Here is a 15,852-nt window from a genome sequence, read left to right as displayed (position 1 = left end):
TCCTAAAGTGCGGCTTGTGCTTAGCTTTTTGTTGGCCAGTAAAGATGTGAAAAAAATGGTAAACGGGATCAAAATAAAGAAAAATAAAACAATCAACTCAAAGCTTTGTCCTTAAAATGTATCGTAAAGCATTGGCAGCAAGTTATGGCTAAATTATTACTTTTTTATTTTCACGTTGCAGGTAAAAACTGCAGTTTTATGTACATAGATGGCAAGACTCCAATTAAATTGTCAAATAATTTAATAAGTTTACAGAAATCAAACTAGCAGATCATTTGATGAGGATAAGAAAAACAAGAAATTACAAGAAAGTGTGAAAAGTGGGATTAGTTTTTAGCCTGAGCAGAGGTGACAAAGTGGTTTACATCGACGGTGCTTGATTGGACTTCACACTCACTATTTCACCAGCCCTGCGGAGCATCAAGACAACATAATGGCTGCAAACAATCAGTAAAAACTAAGTGATATATTTGTAAACATTGCTACATATGACAGCTGTACATTGGATTTATTGTCATACCAAAAAAAGAGAAGTACAATAAATAATAGGAGGGCAGTTGTCATTCTTTACTGCGTCACAATTGCTTGTGCTTTCTGTTTCTTGCCTCGAAACAAACTTATATATTTGCTCACTGCCATCTTACTCTATGTTGTATTTGTTCACAGCCCTTCCAGGCAGGAAATGTTACAATTTGCTGCTCTGCATAAAGGAGATGAATCACAGGAGGTAGAAGCAGCATCACGCTATCTGCCTTGAAAACATGTAAACAACTTTACACACAATTAACCCTAAACTCTGGGAATAGTATTTATTTATCATTTATTGTAGCAACCTCTAACCCCATGATTTATCTCTTAGCTAAATACAGTTGATTTAGACACCCTATTAAATAGATGTAATATTGATCTGGAATCCCTTTATTTTGCAGCCTAACTGGGCTTTTAGGAGTTCCTGTGCAAAGCAAAACCCCTCTCCCTACGGACAAGAGCGCAGCAGCTGGCATGGTCCGAGCATGCAAACAAAACTGCCAAGAAGTGCTACTAGAATACACGGTGAAAGGTTTTGGTCTCTCTAACTGGATGGTAGAGTTTGGTCAAGTAAAAGCGCTCCACTTGGCTCGCCGCCGTGCCCGCTGTGGCGTCTTGGCCGGCGAGTGAGTGAGTGCGGTCCGGCCCACGTTTGGTTCCGTGGCCACGCTGACGAGAGGGCCGGCCGGCTTTTTGGAGTCAGGCCCACTCGGGAGTCACGCTCCTAGGGGCCTAGTTGACGCGGATGCCTGAGATGAAGGGCAGCCCAGTGGGAACCCTCTTTTTGTACTCCACGTAGTCCTCGGCAAAGAAATTGATGAGTGAAATCTCCTCCTCCTCGATGCGCTCCCGGAAGAACCTCCAGCTGGCTATTGTGTAGCCCAGAGTACATATGGGGTTGCACAGCAGGACCTGCAAGGTAGCAGCAACTTGTTAGCCCACATGACACTTCACACAGCCACAGAAACTACATTTCATATTCATAAAGAACCACCACTATTTCCTTATTTAAATTGTTGTAGGTATTTTTAAAACAGGGGTAGGGAACCTGCGGCTCTAGAGCCAGATGTGGCTCTTTTGATAACTGCACCTGGCTCTCAGATAAATCTTAGCTAACATTGCTTAACACGATAAGTAATAAATGATTCTGCTGGTAATCACAGGGTTAAAAATAACGTTCAAAATTAAAAACATTCTCATGCATTTTATTCCATCAATCCAAGAAGTGGCATTAATGGTAAGAAGTATTTCATTTATTATTTGTTGGCATCAGAATAACAATGTTATTAAAAAGAATACGAGACTTATTATACTCTAAAAATGTTAGTCAAACTTAAAAATGCGCACATTTAGTTGTATTCAGTGTTAAAAAATATTGGTAACACCTTAGTATAGGGAACATATTGTCAGTAACAAAGACTTAAGAGTGTTTTGGACACTAGGGGACATATAAGGCAGGGGTGTCAAAGTCAAACACAGAGTGGGCCAAAATTTAAAACAGAACAAAGCCGCGGGCCAAGGTTGAACAAATGAACCTTTTAATAGGGACCCAAACAAGTGTTGCATTGAATATTGAACAAGCAAGGCTTATATGACTTTATAGTGACATGCAACATCCAGTTTCAAATAATAATAATAATTAAAAAATATCAAAGGCATATCAAATACAATTTAAATAAAAATGGAGTGCCTCTTTTCTATTTGCAGCCTTCTGAGGTAAATATTAAAATAAACTTTGTCCACAGGTTAATAATAAATTAGAAAATAAAATAACAATAATGAATGAATCAAACAATCAAGCCTTGAAGTAACAAGAGAAAGTGCATGAATAAATTGTTATTCATTGCTCAGTTTGCTACACTGATTTGCTTGAACAATGAATATGGAACAAGCAATAATTATAGAACTTAATAGTGCAAAATCAACATTCAAAAAACAAACGAAAAAAAATAAATGGTCAAATAAATACAATTTAAATAAAACATTTAATGCCTCTTTTCTATTTGCAGCCTTCTGAGGTTAATATCAACATTACATTTTTCCACAGGCTAATAAATCTTAAAATAAAAATGAGATGGGTGGGGTTGGTGGTGGGGGGGTTTGGTGGTAGTCAGTGCTGCAAGGGGTTCTGTGTATTTGTTCTGTTGTGTTTATGTTGTGTTACGGTGGGGATGTTCTCCCGAAATGTGTTAGTCATTCTTGTATGGTGTGGGTTCGCAGTGTGGCGCATATTTGTAACAGTGTTAAAGTTGTTTGTACGGCCACCCTCAGTGTGACCTGTATGGCTGTTGAGCAAGTATGCATGGCATTCACTTAAGTGTGTACACAAGTGGCATATATCATGTGACCTGGCCGGCACGCTGTTTGTATGGAGTAAAAGTGGACGTGACAACATATTGTAGACAACACTAAAGGCAGAGCCTTTATAGTACCGGCGGGCCAATTCTAAAGTTAATTTGATATTACCTCAAGGGCCAAATTAAATTGTAGGGCGGGCCAGAGTTTGACACCCATGATATAAGGGTTAGGGTTACTAATAAGCAATAGTGCTGAGGTTATAAGGGAAGACTCTTAGTTAATGGCTTACTGCTTGTAAAATAAGGGCATGCAGAAAAAGGCATTAATAAGTACTTCAAAATGACAAATTAAGAGCCAATATGTTACAAATTTGCATGTTAATAAGCAACTAATTAATGGTGAATATGTTCCCCATATCAAAGTATTAGAAAAATATAATATGGCTCTCACGGAAATACGTTTTTAAAATATTTGGCTTTCATGGCTCTCTCAGCCAAAAAGGATCCCGACCCCTGTTCTAAAACAACATTATTGGGGGATAAAAGATGTAAATAAAGGCCAGACCTGTGTTCCCACGCTCCAGTAGAACCAGCCCACATAGGAGGGGTGTCTGAAGAAGGCGTAGACCCCGCTGGTGACCAGCACGTGACTGTGGGCCTTCTCGTTCTGGACAATGTGGTTGAAGTTGGAGCCGGCCGTCAACATGGCCGACTTGCGTAAAGCCTCGCCACACAGCACCATGAGCAGACCCGCCACGCTCAACCAGGTCAGCTGCTTCAGCGCTGCAAGACGACACAGGGAAGGTCAAAGAGTCATTTTTAAACCTCACGTACACAACATTTTCACACACTCGTCTTGATGCGACACACTGGAAGCTGCAGGAAAGTAAATAGTGAAGGCAGCTTGACTCCTGGTCAGTGTTTCACTCATTTGATTGCAGACACTTACTGACACCTGCTGGCCATAGGAAATGACTACGCTTCATTTCTTTAGACCAGGGGTAGGGAACCTATGGCTCTAGAGCCAGATGTGGCTCTTTTGATGACTGCATCTGGCTCTCAAATAAATCTTAGCTGGCATTGCTTAACATGATAAGTCAGTGTTTTCAACCTTTTTTGAGCCAAAACACATTTTTTTCATTGAAAAGATTCTGAGTCACACCACCAGCAAAAAACATAAAAAAAATTAAACTCAGTAGCCGATATTGACCAAAAAAAATTGTTCTGGCAATAGCTCTTGTCTCTATGTAGGTGTACTGTCAAGCCGTAACTTATTTGGAGTTTTTTCGGTGTTTTCCTGTGTGACTTGCACTCCTATTTTGGTGGCTTTTCTTCTTTTGTTGGTATTTTCCTGTAGCAGTTTCATGTCCTCCTTGAATGCTATTCATCGCACCTGCTTTGTTTTTTACAATCAAGACTTTTTAAGTTGTGCGGACGCACTCCTTCTTTGTGTGGACATTGTTGATTGTCATGCCTTGTACGTCTGCTCCGCACACTGTAAGTCTTTGCTGTCGTCCAGCATTCTGTTTTTTTTTTACTTTGCAGCCAGTTCAGTTTTAGTTTTGTTTTGCTTCAATGCCTTTTCTTAGCGGCACTCGCCTTTTGTTTATTTATAGTTTAAGTGTTGGATACCTTTTTACCTACATGCTGCCTCCCGCATATTGTGATCACGACATACCATGTTCCCGACATCCACAAAAGCAATTAGCTACCTGCTGCCACCTGCTGATATGGAGGAGTATTACAAGCTTACTCTGCCGAGCTCCTGACAGCACAGACACTCAATAACAGCACATTTTTGAATTATAGTTACAGGTTTGCAAAAAATATTATCAACCAATTTAGGTGAAATGACATAATCTCTCCCACGACACACCAGACTGTGCCGCGGCACAGTGGTTGGAAAACACAGCGATAAGTAATGAATAATTCTGCTGGTAATCAGTGTTAAAAATAACGTTCAAAATATAAAACATTCTCATCCGTTTTCTACCATTCCTGTTCAAGAAGTCGCATTAATGGTAAGAACTATTTTATTCATTAGCTTCAGAATAACAATGTTTTTAAAAAGAAGAAGATACTTATTATATTCTTAAAATGTTGGTCTTACTTAAAAATGCACACATTTTTTTGTATTCAGTGTTAAAAATTATTATATGGCTTGCTCGGAAATACATTTTATAATATTTTGCTTTCATGGCTCTCTCAGCCAAAAAGGTTCCCGACTCCTGCTTTAGACACTTCCAGGTCGACCTTTTCAGGAAGTCAGTTTATGAGGAAGGACAAGTTGTGTTAGCTCTTACAAGTCTTGGAAAAGATAAGTGAAGTGTTTAACTTGTTTATATACTTCAATATTCAGGTGGAAAGTGATTCCATTTGATAGGAAAATGTTTTTTTGAAAAAACACTGTTTTATTGGATGTTTGGAGGACTTCAAATAGCTGCCAGTCATATATTTCCACCATCAAAATACTTTCAACACTCAGAAGTATAAAGTTTTAATATCAGACATTGACATTTATTACCACACAAAAGTACCAACAATCAGTAACATTATGGACTCCCAGGTTCTTTATTTTTAAGAGCCATATTATTGGTATTTGAGTGTTAAATGATAAATGATAAATGGGTTGTACTTGTATAGCGCTTTTCTACCTTCAAGGTACTCAAAGCACTTTGACACTACTTCCACATTTACCCATTCACACACTGATGGAGGGAGCTGCCATGCAAGGCGCCAACCAGCACCCATCAGGAGCAAGGGTGAAGTGTCTTGCTCAGGACACAACGGACGTGACGAGGTTGGTACTAGGTGGGAATTGAACCAGGGGCCCTCGGGTTGCGCACGGCCACTCTTCCACTGCGCCAAGCCGTCCCTATGTTTAAATGTTTTTATCTTCCTCGGTTTTAATTTGTAAAATGTTTTACAGCAGGCGTGCACACACTTCTTCTGCAGGCGAGCTACTTTTCAATTGACCGAGTCGAAGGAATCTACCTCATTCATATATATAATTTATATTTAATTACGAAAGAGACGTTTTTGTTAACACGTTCAAGGTGTTTAATGATAACACAAGCATGTTTAACACATATAGATTTATTTTCTTTCATGAAGACAAGAATATAAGTTGGTGTATTACCTGATTCTGATGACTTGCATTGTTTGGAATCAGACAGTAGTGCTGATAACGTCCACATTTTCAAATGGAGGAAAATCCAATACCACATGAAAGTGGTTAGATTTTGGAGTCTTATTTGTCCAACTTCCATACTCGTTTTTATACATTTTGCATTGACGGCCAACTCCGTAGCTTGCTAACTTGTGCACGCTAGCTTTCTGAGACTCTTATTTTGTTAGCGCAGGCAGGATGAAGCAGGGCTTTTATTGTGAAGACAGCAACTATGCAGTCTGTCTTTAGAGTTTTGACAGCAGGTACGGCACGAGAGTGTTGAAATAAAAGTGTTTCTCGCCCTCCTCTCGGTCATGTTTTCTTAATAATGATCTGGCAGCAGCCAGCGTCATCTCAGAAGACCCTCGGGTGCCGTGAATGTCAATCAAGTGACGTCCTAGTAAAGATTGAAGATCACTAATATTTAGGTTTATTTTGTTAATGCTTGGTTTGCGACCGACTGACACATCCTCCACGATGGACGTAATGGGCATCCCTGGGCTAGAGTGTATTCTGCCAGATCTGCAGGTGTGGTGTGAGTGAGGTGTCCTCTTCCTGTTCAAGCGTGAATAGAAGCCTCACTAACTTGTGTTCTGAGAGTGAACAACTCAGTTGCTCAAACAGTAAAGTGTTGATGGAAGTTTACATTGGAGTAGGTCGTGTCTCAGTGAGGAACAACCTTAATGTATCCTGTTTTCATGTCAGCATCCAAGCCAGCTAGCTAGCCATTAGCACAGTAGCTTGCTTCTCCAGTAAAGCGCAGGATCAACGCTCCTAGAGTTGATCAAAGTGCAATTATCAGGATTTTACCATCATTTTCATTGACAATGGTAACAGTGTCAGGAATTGTATGATTATTATGACATCACTTCCACTTAAAGACTGCATAGGTCCATTAGTCATACCTACAATTAATTGTTCTTTCAGTCATTTTACTCCATCAAGTGTTTGCTAACATCCTACACTACACAATACAATAAAACTGTGTTTTCAACCTTTTTTGAAGCAGGACATTTTTTCCATAAAAAAATCCAAAGGCACACGAGCAACAGAAAAGGTTAAAAAATGAAACTCCACTGAGTTTGTTGGTGTTTTCCTGTGTGTAGTTCTTTAGTTCTTGTCTTGCGCTCTTATTTTGGTGGCCCTTCCTGTTTTGTTGGTGTTTTCCTGTAGCACTTTCATGTCTTCCTTTGAGCGCTATTCCCCACACCTGCTTTGTGCTAGCAAGGAAGTCTATTTCAGTTTTGATGCGGACATTGTTGTTTGTCATGTACGGATGTACTTTGTGGAAGTTTTTGCTGTCGTCCAGCATTCTGTTTCTGTTTACTTTGTAGCCAGATCAGTTTTACTTCAGTTGTGCATAGCCATTGCCTTTTCCTTTCTTTCATTTTTGGTTTAAACATGACATACCTTTTTACCTGCACCCTGCCTCCCGCTGTGCTCTGCATATTGGGATCACAACACATTCCGACTTTTACAAAGCAATGAACTACCTGCTGCCACCTGCTGACATGGAGTATTACGTGCTTACCCTGCTGACTTCTACACAGCGCAGGCAGATTATAATTATTGATTTGCAAAAAATATTTTTGGGACCAATTAGGTGAATTTGCATAATTTCCCACGGCACTAGTGGTTGAAAAACACTGCAATAAAAGCATGTGGGAGTCGTGCTGATATCGCATCGATATCGGTATGGTATGAAAAGATAAGATTGTATTGGGCCACCGTGCTCTGGCAGGAAGAGGAGACGCACCTGGAAAGGTGAGCATTTCCAGCGTGAACTCCAGCCATGAGGAGACAGCAGCGAGCGTGTACTCCACACTGTGGTTGAGCAGGAAGGAGTCCAGGGACAGACTGCGAGGGTTAATGATGGCCGTCACCAGGTACTCCGAGTAGTGGAAGAAGGCCAAGGAGCACATGTACCTGCAGAGAGGTCACACCCGTTATACAAAATAAAACAATGAGTCCAGGTTTCATAATCTCCTGTCTAACAACTTTAGTCGGCTTCTTCTGTGATTCAACGTATCGGCCTGCTTTTGTCTCAAGATAAGACACTTTTGTATCCTCCTCTTCATTCTTCTTCCATCCGTCTCTCAGACATCACAAGAACAAAGTACAAGGACTCTTGTGGTGCAGAACATCACCAATTTAGACTGTATTTGTCTTTTTGTTAGAAGGGTTAGTCCCCAATGAGGTTCTTTTGGGATTGATACTGTATTACTGACTTTCCCACAGGTTTAACAAAAACATTGCTGTTCACTATCAGATCTGGTCTGTATTTTGCTCATCTTCCCTCCCAAGGACGGGCTACTTGGCCCCAAACACTCTGTCTTCTCACATTGCCAAGATGTACATAAAGATCTGGAAGACTTCCTTTTGTCTCAGGATCAATGTGCTAATCTGTAAAGTTATTTGAGGCCTCAAATAAACACTGGCTTCCTGTTCCACTCAGGATTGAATACACAGTCTCCCTAATATCTCACTGGTGCCTCCATGGAAATGCCCCGCTCTACCTCAAAGAACTGCTCATCCCTTTCTGGCTTTCTGCTCCCTGTCTGTGGAACACTTTCCCTGACCACTTGAGGGAACCACAGACTGTGAATGCTTTTAAAAAAGGCTTAAATATCCTTCTTTTTAAAAAAGCCTTTTTTTAGATATATGTGTGCTAACTATAAAGATAGTTCTAGCTATTAGGCTGTTCTAGTTTTTTTTTTTTTACTATTTATTTTACTAGTTGGGGGCAGCTAGTTGTGGTTCTCGCATTGTTGTTTGTTTTTTAAGCACTTTGAGGATGTTTGCTCAATGTAAAGTGCTTTTTACAAATAAAATCTAATATTATTATTACTTAAAACCGTAGCTTTTTCTGGATATTTCTTTTTTTGAATTAAATAAATAAATAAATGGGTTGTACTTGTATAGCGCTTTTTTACCGTCAAGGTACTCAAAGCGTTTTGACACTACTTCCACATTTACCCATTCACACACACATTCACGGAGGGAGCTGCCATGCAAGGCGCCAACCAGCACCCATCAGGAGCAAGGGTGAAGTGTCTTGCTCAGGACACAACGGACGTGACGAGGTTGGTACTAGGTGGGGATTGAACCGTGGACGCTCGGGTTGCGCACGGCCACTCTCCTACTGCGCCACGCCGTCCCAATTAGGGAAAACATTCCAAAACAAGCTGCTCCTAACTCTCAGGCAAAAGCACACTAAAGATCACATTCTTTATATTAAACAGGGAATTAAGGCCTCAAAATCATGTAATAGTCATTTACATACCAGCCAAAATGGGTCCAAGTGGTTTCGGTGCAGCTTATAATCAAGCCACACCCAAAGGTAACTCCTAAAAAGCAGGCTCTCACAGCAACCTAGGACAAAAAGACAGAAAATGTAACCTTTGGAAAGAACTCCAACAGATCCATCCACATGAACATGAAACTCATTTGGATATACTTTAAAGTACATTAGGGATGGAACAACAAACTACATCATGATAAACCACGGTGACGCTTGCCACGTTTACTGTTACTCTTTTAAATAATAACACTTTCATAAAGTCACGGACCGGTGACATTTCTCATTTACCGGAAAAGCAAGCGAGCAAACATAAATAATAAACATTTACATGAAAAAAAAGACAGTACCGTATGTCCCCAGTTAAAGAAGACCTAACCCCCTCTAAACTTATATCAACACATTACTGTCTGAGCAACACAAATATTCAAAGGCGTACATGAAAGGAAGGAGCTGTGCTCTTTTACACGGATCTACTGATACTCCAAGCAATATGACAACAGGAAGTGAATTTGCGTGACGTCACAAACTGGACCTGAAGCACCCAGCACGTTTTCTTTATTGTTCAAAAAATCCAGACGAAAACGTATACAAATTAAAATGAAAGATAAAAGTATTTAAACACACACATAAAAATAATGTGCCTCTAAGTAGCCAGGACAATTTTGTTATATACCATATTTCGTCTGCTAAGATAGTACATTGTGAGACTATTAATGTAGTCTATTTGAGGATTTGCAAATCTTTTTCAACTTATATTCAATTGAATAGAATGCAAAGACTAGATATTTAACATTCAAACTGGAAAACCTAATTCTTAGTAAATATTAGCTCATTTGGAATTTGATGCCTGCAACATGTTTGAAAAAGCTGGCACAAGTGGCAAAAAAGAGTGAGAAAGTTGAGGAATGCTCATCAAAGACTTATTTGGAACATCCCACAGGTGAACAGGCTAATTGGGAACAGGTGGGTGCCATGATTGGCTATAAAAGCAGCTTCCATGAAATGCTCACTCATTCACAAACAAGGACGGGGCGAGGGTCACCACTTTGTCAAATTGTTTAACAACAACATTTCTCAAGCAGCTATTGCAAGGAATTTAGGGATTTCACCATCTACGCTCCGTAATATCAAAAGGTTGAGAGAATGTGGAGAAATCACTGCACGTAAGCCATGATATTACACACATTTCATCCCTCAGGCGCTACTGCATCAAAAAGCCACATCGGTGTGTTAAGGATATCACCACATGGACTCAAGAACACTTGAGAAAACCACTGTCAGTAACTACAGTTGGTCGCTACATCTGTAAGTACAAGTTAAAACTCTGCTATGCAAAGCCAAATCCATTTCTCAACAACACCCAGAAACACTTCGCTGGTCTCGAGCTCATCTAAGTTGGACTGAAGCAAAGTGGAAAAGTGTTCTGTGGTCTGAGTTTGACCAAAGAGGAAAAGAACCATTGGGACTGTTGTAGGGTGAAAGTGTTGTAGTCAGCATGTGTGATGGTATGGGGGTGTATTAGTGATTGTTGTAGGGTGAAAGTGTTGTAGTCAGCATGTGTGATGGTATGGGGGTGTATTAGTGATTGTTGTAGGGTGAAAGTGTTGTAGTCAGCATGTGTGATGGTATGGGGGTGTATTAGTGATTGTTGTAGGGTGAAAGTGTTGTAGTCAGCATGTGTGATGGTATGGGGGTGTATTAGTGATTGTTGTAGGGTGAAAGTGTTGTAGTCAGCATGTGTGATGGTATGGGGGTGTATTAGTGATTGTTGTAGGGTGAAAGTGTTGTAGTCAGCATGTGTGATGGTATGGGGGTGTATTAGTGATTGTTGTAGGGTGAAAGTGTTGTAGTCAGCATGTGTGATGGTATGGGGGTGTATTAGTGATTGTTGTAGGGTGAAAGTGTTGTAGTCAGCATGTGTGATGGTATGGGGGTGTATTAGTGATTGTTGTAGGGTGAAAGTGTTGTAGTCAGCATGTGTGATGGTATGGGGGTGTATTAGTGATTGTTGTAGGGTGAAAGTGTTGTAGTCAGCATGTGTGATGGTATGGAGGTGTATTAGTGGCCAAGGCATGGCTAACTTACACATCTGTGAAGGCACCATTAATGCTGAAAGGTACATACAGCTTTTGGAGCAACATATGTTGTCATCATGGACGCCCCTGCTTATTTCAGCAAGACAATGCCAAACCATGCGTTACAACAGCGTGGCTTCATAGTAAAAGAGTGCAGGTACTAGACTGGCCTGCCTGCAGTCCAGACATTGAAAATGTGTGCAGGCTAAAATATGAGGCAGGAGACTGTTGAACAACTTAAGCTGTACATCAAGCAAGAATGGGAAAGAATTCCACTTCAAAAATGTGTCTCCTCAGTTCCCAAAGTGTTGTTCAAAGGAAAGGCCATGTAACACACTGGTAAAAATGCCTTTTTTGACATGTGTTGCTGCCATTACATTATAACTTCATGATTATTTGCAAAAAAAAAAAATGAAGTTTGTCAGTGTGGAGATGAAATATCTTGTCTTTGCAGTCTATTCAGTTGAATATAAGTTGAAAATGATTTGTTGTATTCTCTTTTTATTTAGCATTTACACAAGGTGACAACTTCACTGCTTTTGTAGTTTGTACATAAGAGGGAGCTGCGGTGGATTGAGAGGGAACATTATGTCCTGATCCCCTCCTTTAGGAGAATATGTCACCAGCAGCTAAACATTTTTCATTCTAAAAGAGCGTAAATGTATACTTTGACAAGTAACAAAATGGTTGCTGAGATGTGAGACGCGGATCTACTTTTACAAAACACCACACGCACACTGTCTAAAGAGACAGTTAATAAAGTGTCCACAAACAAAGAGAAAATTGAATTGTATTCTTAGAAATGTTTAGTGGGTCACAACGTTATTAGCACCACCTTCTTGAGCTTATAGGATTAAAGGCCTACTGAAAGCCACTACTAGCGACCACACAGTCTGATAGTTGATAGATAGATAGATAGTACTTTATTGATTCCTTCAGGAAAATTAAAATTCCAGCAGCAGTGTACAGAGTTGAGATCAATTAAAAAAATATATATATCATTGATGAAATATTAACATTGCAACACATGCCAATACGGCCTTTTTAGTTGACTAAACTGCAATTTTAAATTTGGCACGAAGTGTCCTGTATAAAACGTTGGTATGATGACGCGTGCACGTGACGTCTCGGGTTGTAGCGGACATTTTGTTCCAGCCCGATCCAAGCTATAAGTAGTCTGCTTTAATCGCATAATTACACAGTATTCTGTACATCTGTGTTGCTGAATCTTTTGCAATTTGTTCAATAAATAATGGAGACGTCAAAGAAGAAAGATGTAGGTGGGAAGCGGTGTATTGCAGCTGCCTTTAGCAACACAAACACAGCCGGTGTTTCCTTGTTTACATTCCCGAAGGTGAAGCTTTACTATGGAACAGAGCGGTCAAGCGAACATGGTTCTCTACCACATGTCAACCGGCAGATTTCGGTGAGAAAATTGTGGTAATAAGTCGGCTTTTACCGTAGACATGAGCGGAGCTTGCGTCGTTCCTCGTGCACCTGACAAAGAGGCAGCTGCGGACTCTCTTGCCTCCTCCGACCGGCCGCTCCCGAACGTGGGATGCTTCCACCGTCGAGGAGGGGGGGGGGGCTCAGCCGGTTCAACCGGCTGCCTTCGCCTCATCGAGAAACGTGGCTTCCTCAGAGACACTGGCTGTCACCACACCCTTGGCCACACCCCTCCAACTTTCAGATATGACTATATCCATCCATCCCATCCCATCCATTTCCTACCGCTTATTCCCTTTCGGGGTCGCTGGCGCCTATCTCAGCTACAATCGGGCGGAAGGCGGGGTACACCCTGGACAAGACGCCAGCTCATCGCAGGGCCAACACAGATAGACAGACAACATTCACACTCACATTCACATACTAGGGACCATTTAGTGTTGCCAATCAACCTATCCCCAGGTGCATGTCTTTGGAAGTGGGAGGAAGCCGGAGTACCCGGAGGGAACCCACGTATTCACGGGGAGAACATGCAAACTCCACACAGAAAGATCCCTAGCCTGGGATTGAACCCAGGACTGCAGGAACTTCGTATTGTGAGGCAGACGCACTAACCCCTCTGCCACCGTGAAGCCGGTATGACTATATAATATCACTAAAACACCAGTAACACAATAAGCAGATAAGGGATTTTCCAGAATGATCCTAGTAAATGTGTCTAATAATATCTGAATCGCTCCCACTGCCATGTCTTTTTTCTTTGTTTTTCTCTAGTTTTTCACTCTCACTTTCCTCATCAACAAATCTTTCATCCTCGCTCAAATTAATGGGGAAATTGTCGCTGCTCGGTCCGAATCGCTCTCGCTGCTGGTGGCCATGATTGTAAACAATGTTCAGATATGAGGAGCTCCACAACCCGTGACGTCACACGCACATCGTCTGCTACTTCCGGTACAGGCAAGGCTTTTTTAATAGCAACCAAAAGTTGCAAACTTTATCGTGGATGTTCTCTACTAAATCCTTTCAGCAAAAATATGGCAATATCGCGAAATGATGAAGTATGACACATAGAATGGAGCTGCTATCCCCGTTATTGTATTTGTAGACATGTTAGTGGGTCACAACATTATTAGCACCACCTTCTTGAGCTTATAGGATTAAGCAGCTTCACTCACATTAGCTGCCAGGCGACAATGTGACTTAGGTTTGGTGTTCGCTAGCAGTTTGTCTCCTTAATCCTTGTTTAAAAGACAAAAAAGTAGTGTGTGTGCTCACCTTGTACACAGTAAGTAGTGATGTGTGTGCTTACCTTGTAGACAGGTGTGCTTACCTTCTACACAGTAAGTAGTGGTGTGTGTGCTTACCTTGTAGACAGGTGTGCTTACCTTGTAGACAGGTGTGCTTACATTGTAGACAGGTGTGCTTACCTTGTAGACAGGTCCCCGACATAGCACCAACAGCACGCCGTTCACAATGGCCACATGCAGACAAATTGCTATTTTTCCGGGAGTTTCCGTCAGGTAGTCAAATACCCAGTCGAGGTGTCCATAGCAGGTTCTTATAAGAGGGATTATGACGACGCTGAGACCGAGAAGGAAGCTCTTTACACTAACTCTGCCTTCCAGGACCAACTTACTGGCCGCCATGACGGACAGGGATTTATGCCAAGTATCGCGAGAGCTCACGTTGCGTTCCACGTGACGAGAGGATGTGGGGATTTCTGGTGCGGCGTTCAGGTTTTGTCGGATTTTTCAGTTGCATCGTAGAGACGCCACTCAATTTAGTGATCCAAGTTAAAAAAAGCGAGTTATTGTGCTAAAAGGTGGGGGAATAATTACAAAATGACCTTCATTTACTCGCCGTGTTACAAAAAAAGATTATAGACTTTAGACTAGCTTTTTATTGTCATTCAAATAATTTGAACTTTGAAGGTCCTGCAGTCCTGGGTTCAAATCCAGGCTCGGGATCTTTCTGTGTGGAGTTTGCATGTTCTCCCCGTGAATGCGTGGGTTCCCTCCAGGTACTCCGCTTCTTCCCACCTCCAAAGATATGCTGCACCTGGGGATAGGCCCCTCCCACCTCCAAAGACATGCACCTGGGGATAGGCCCCTCCCACCTCCAAAGACATGCACCTGGGGATAGGCCCCTCCCACCTCCAAAGACATGCACCTGGGGATAGGTTGATTGGCAACACTAAATGGTCCCTAGTGTGTGAATGTTGTCTGTTTATCTGTGTTGGCCCTGTGATGAGGTGGCGACTTGTCCTGGGTGTACCCCGCCTTCCGCCCGATTGTAGCTGAGATAGGCGCCCGCGCTCCCCGCGACCCCGAGAGGGAATAAGCGGTTGCAAATGGATGGATGGATGGATGGACAGCACAGATAAGAACAATATTTCGTTACATAAGCTCATGTTAGTGCAGGATAAAAAAAAAGCAATAAATTGCATATATAATTAAATAAATATATATAAATAATACATAAATATATATAATAAATAGATTACTCTATAGATAAATATATTGCAGTTTTTCACGTCCACATTTATGGATGTATGTTATATTGTCTTTTTTATTCCTGCGAGTTAATCCTTTTTTGGCGGGAGTTGTGGAGATAATTTAATTATGATGCGTTCAAGAGTCTTACGGCCTGAGGGAAGAAGAAGCTGTTACAGAACCGGGAGGTTCTGCTTCGGAGGCCGCAGAACATCTTTCTAGAGTCCAGCAGTGAAAACAGTCCTTGGTGGGGGTGGGAGGAGTCTCTGCAGATTTTAGAATAGAATAGACTTTGTCATTATATTTGTATATAACGTGATTAAAGACTCCAACTTAAGGTGCGGTTGTGGGAACAAATATGGGGTAAAATAAATAACACAAGAGGTGATAAAGGAACAACTAACAATTGAAATAAACAGACTACTATCCAATAAAAATAACAAGCAATCGTGTACAATATACAAAACACTGTAGAAATACAAAATACTGTACAATATACAGAACAATACAAGAGTACCGAAGTAATTTGAAGTTTTCTGAGTCC

At 41.2% G+C, this 15,852-nt stretch overlaps 1 protein-coding gene across 1 annotated transcript; it reads right to left on the bottom strand.

The window, feature by feature from the left end:
• Positions 1-223: 223 nt before the first annotated feature.
• LOC133554062 (protein-S-isoprenylcysteine O-methyltransferase-like) lies at positions 224-14,512 on the bottom strand. The gene is made up of 5 exons (XM_061902429.1): positions 14,244-14,512; positions 9,278-9,366; positions 7,751-7,920; positions 3,391-3,608; positions 224-1,440 (listed from the first exon to the last, which is right to left on the bottom strand). The coding sequence occupies exons 1-5, from the start codon at positions 14,460-14,462 to the stop codon at positions 1,261-1,263; spliced, it is 876 nt and encodes a 291-aa protein (XP_061758413.1). The 5' UTR covers positions 14,463-14,512; the 3' UTR covers positions 224-1,260.
• Between the last annotated feature and the right edge of the window lie 1,340 nt (positions 14,513-15,852).

This window comes from Nerophis ophidion, linkage group LG06 (assembly GCF_033978795.1).
Source record: "Nerophis ophidion isolate RoL-2023_Sa linkage group LG06, RoL_Noph_v1.0, whole genome shotgun sequence".
Classification (NCBI taxonomy): domain Eukaryota; kingdom Metazoa; phylum Chordata; class Actinopteri; order Syngnathiformes; family Syngnathidae; genus Nerophis; species Nerophis ophidion.
Note: the sequence above shows the minus strand (reverse complement) of the source record. Positions and strands in the feature narration are given on the sequence as shown.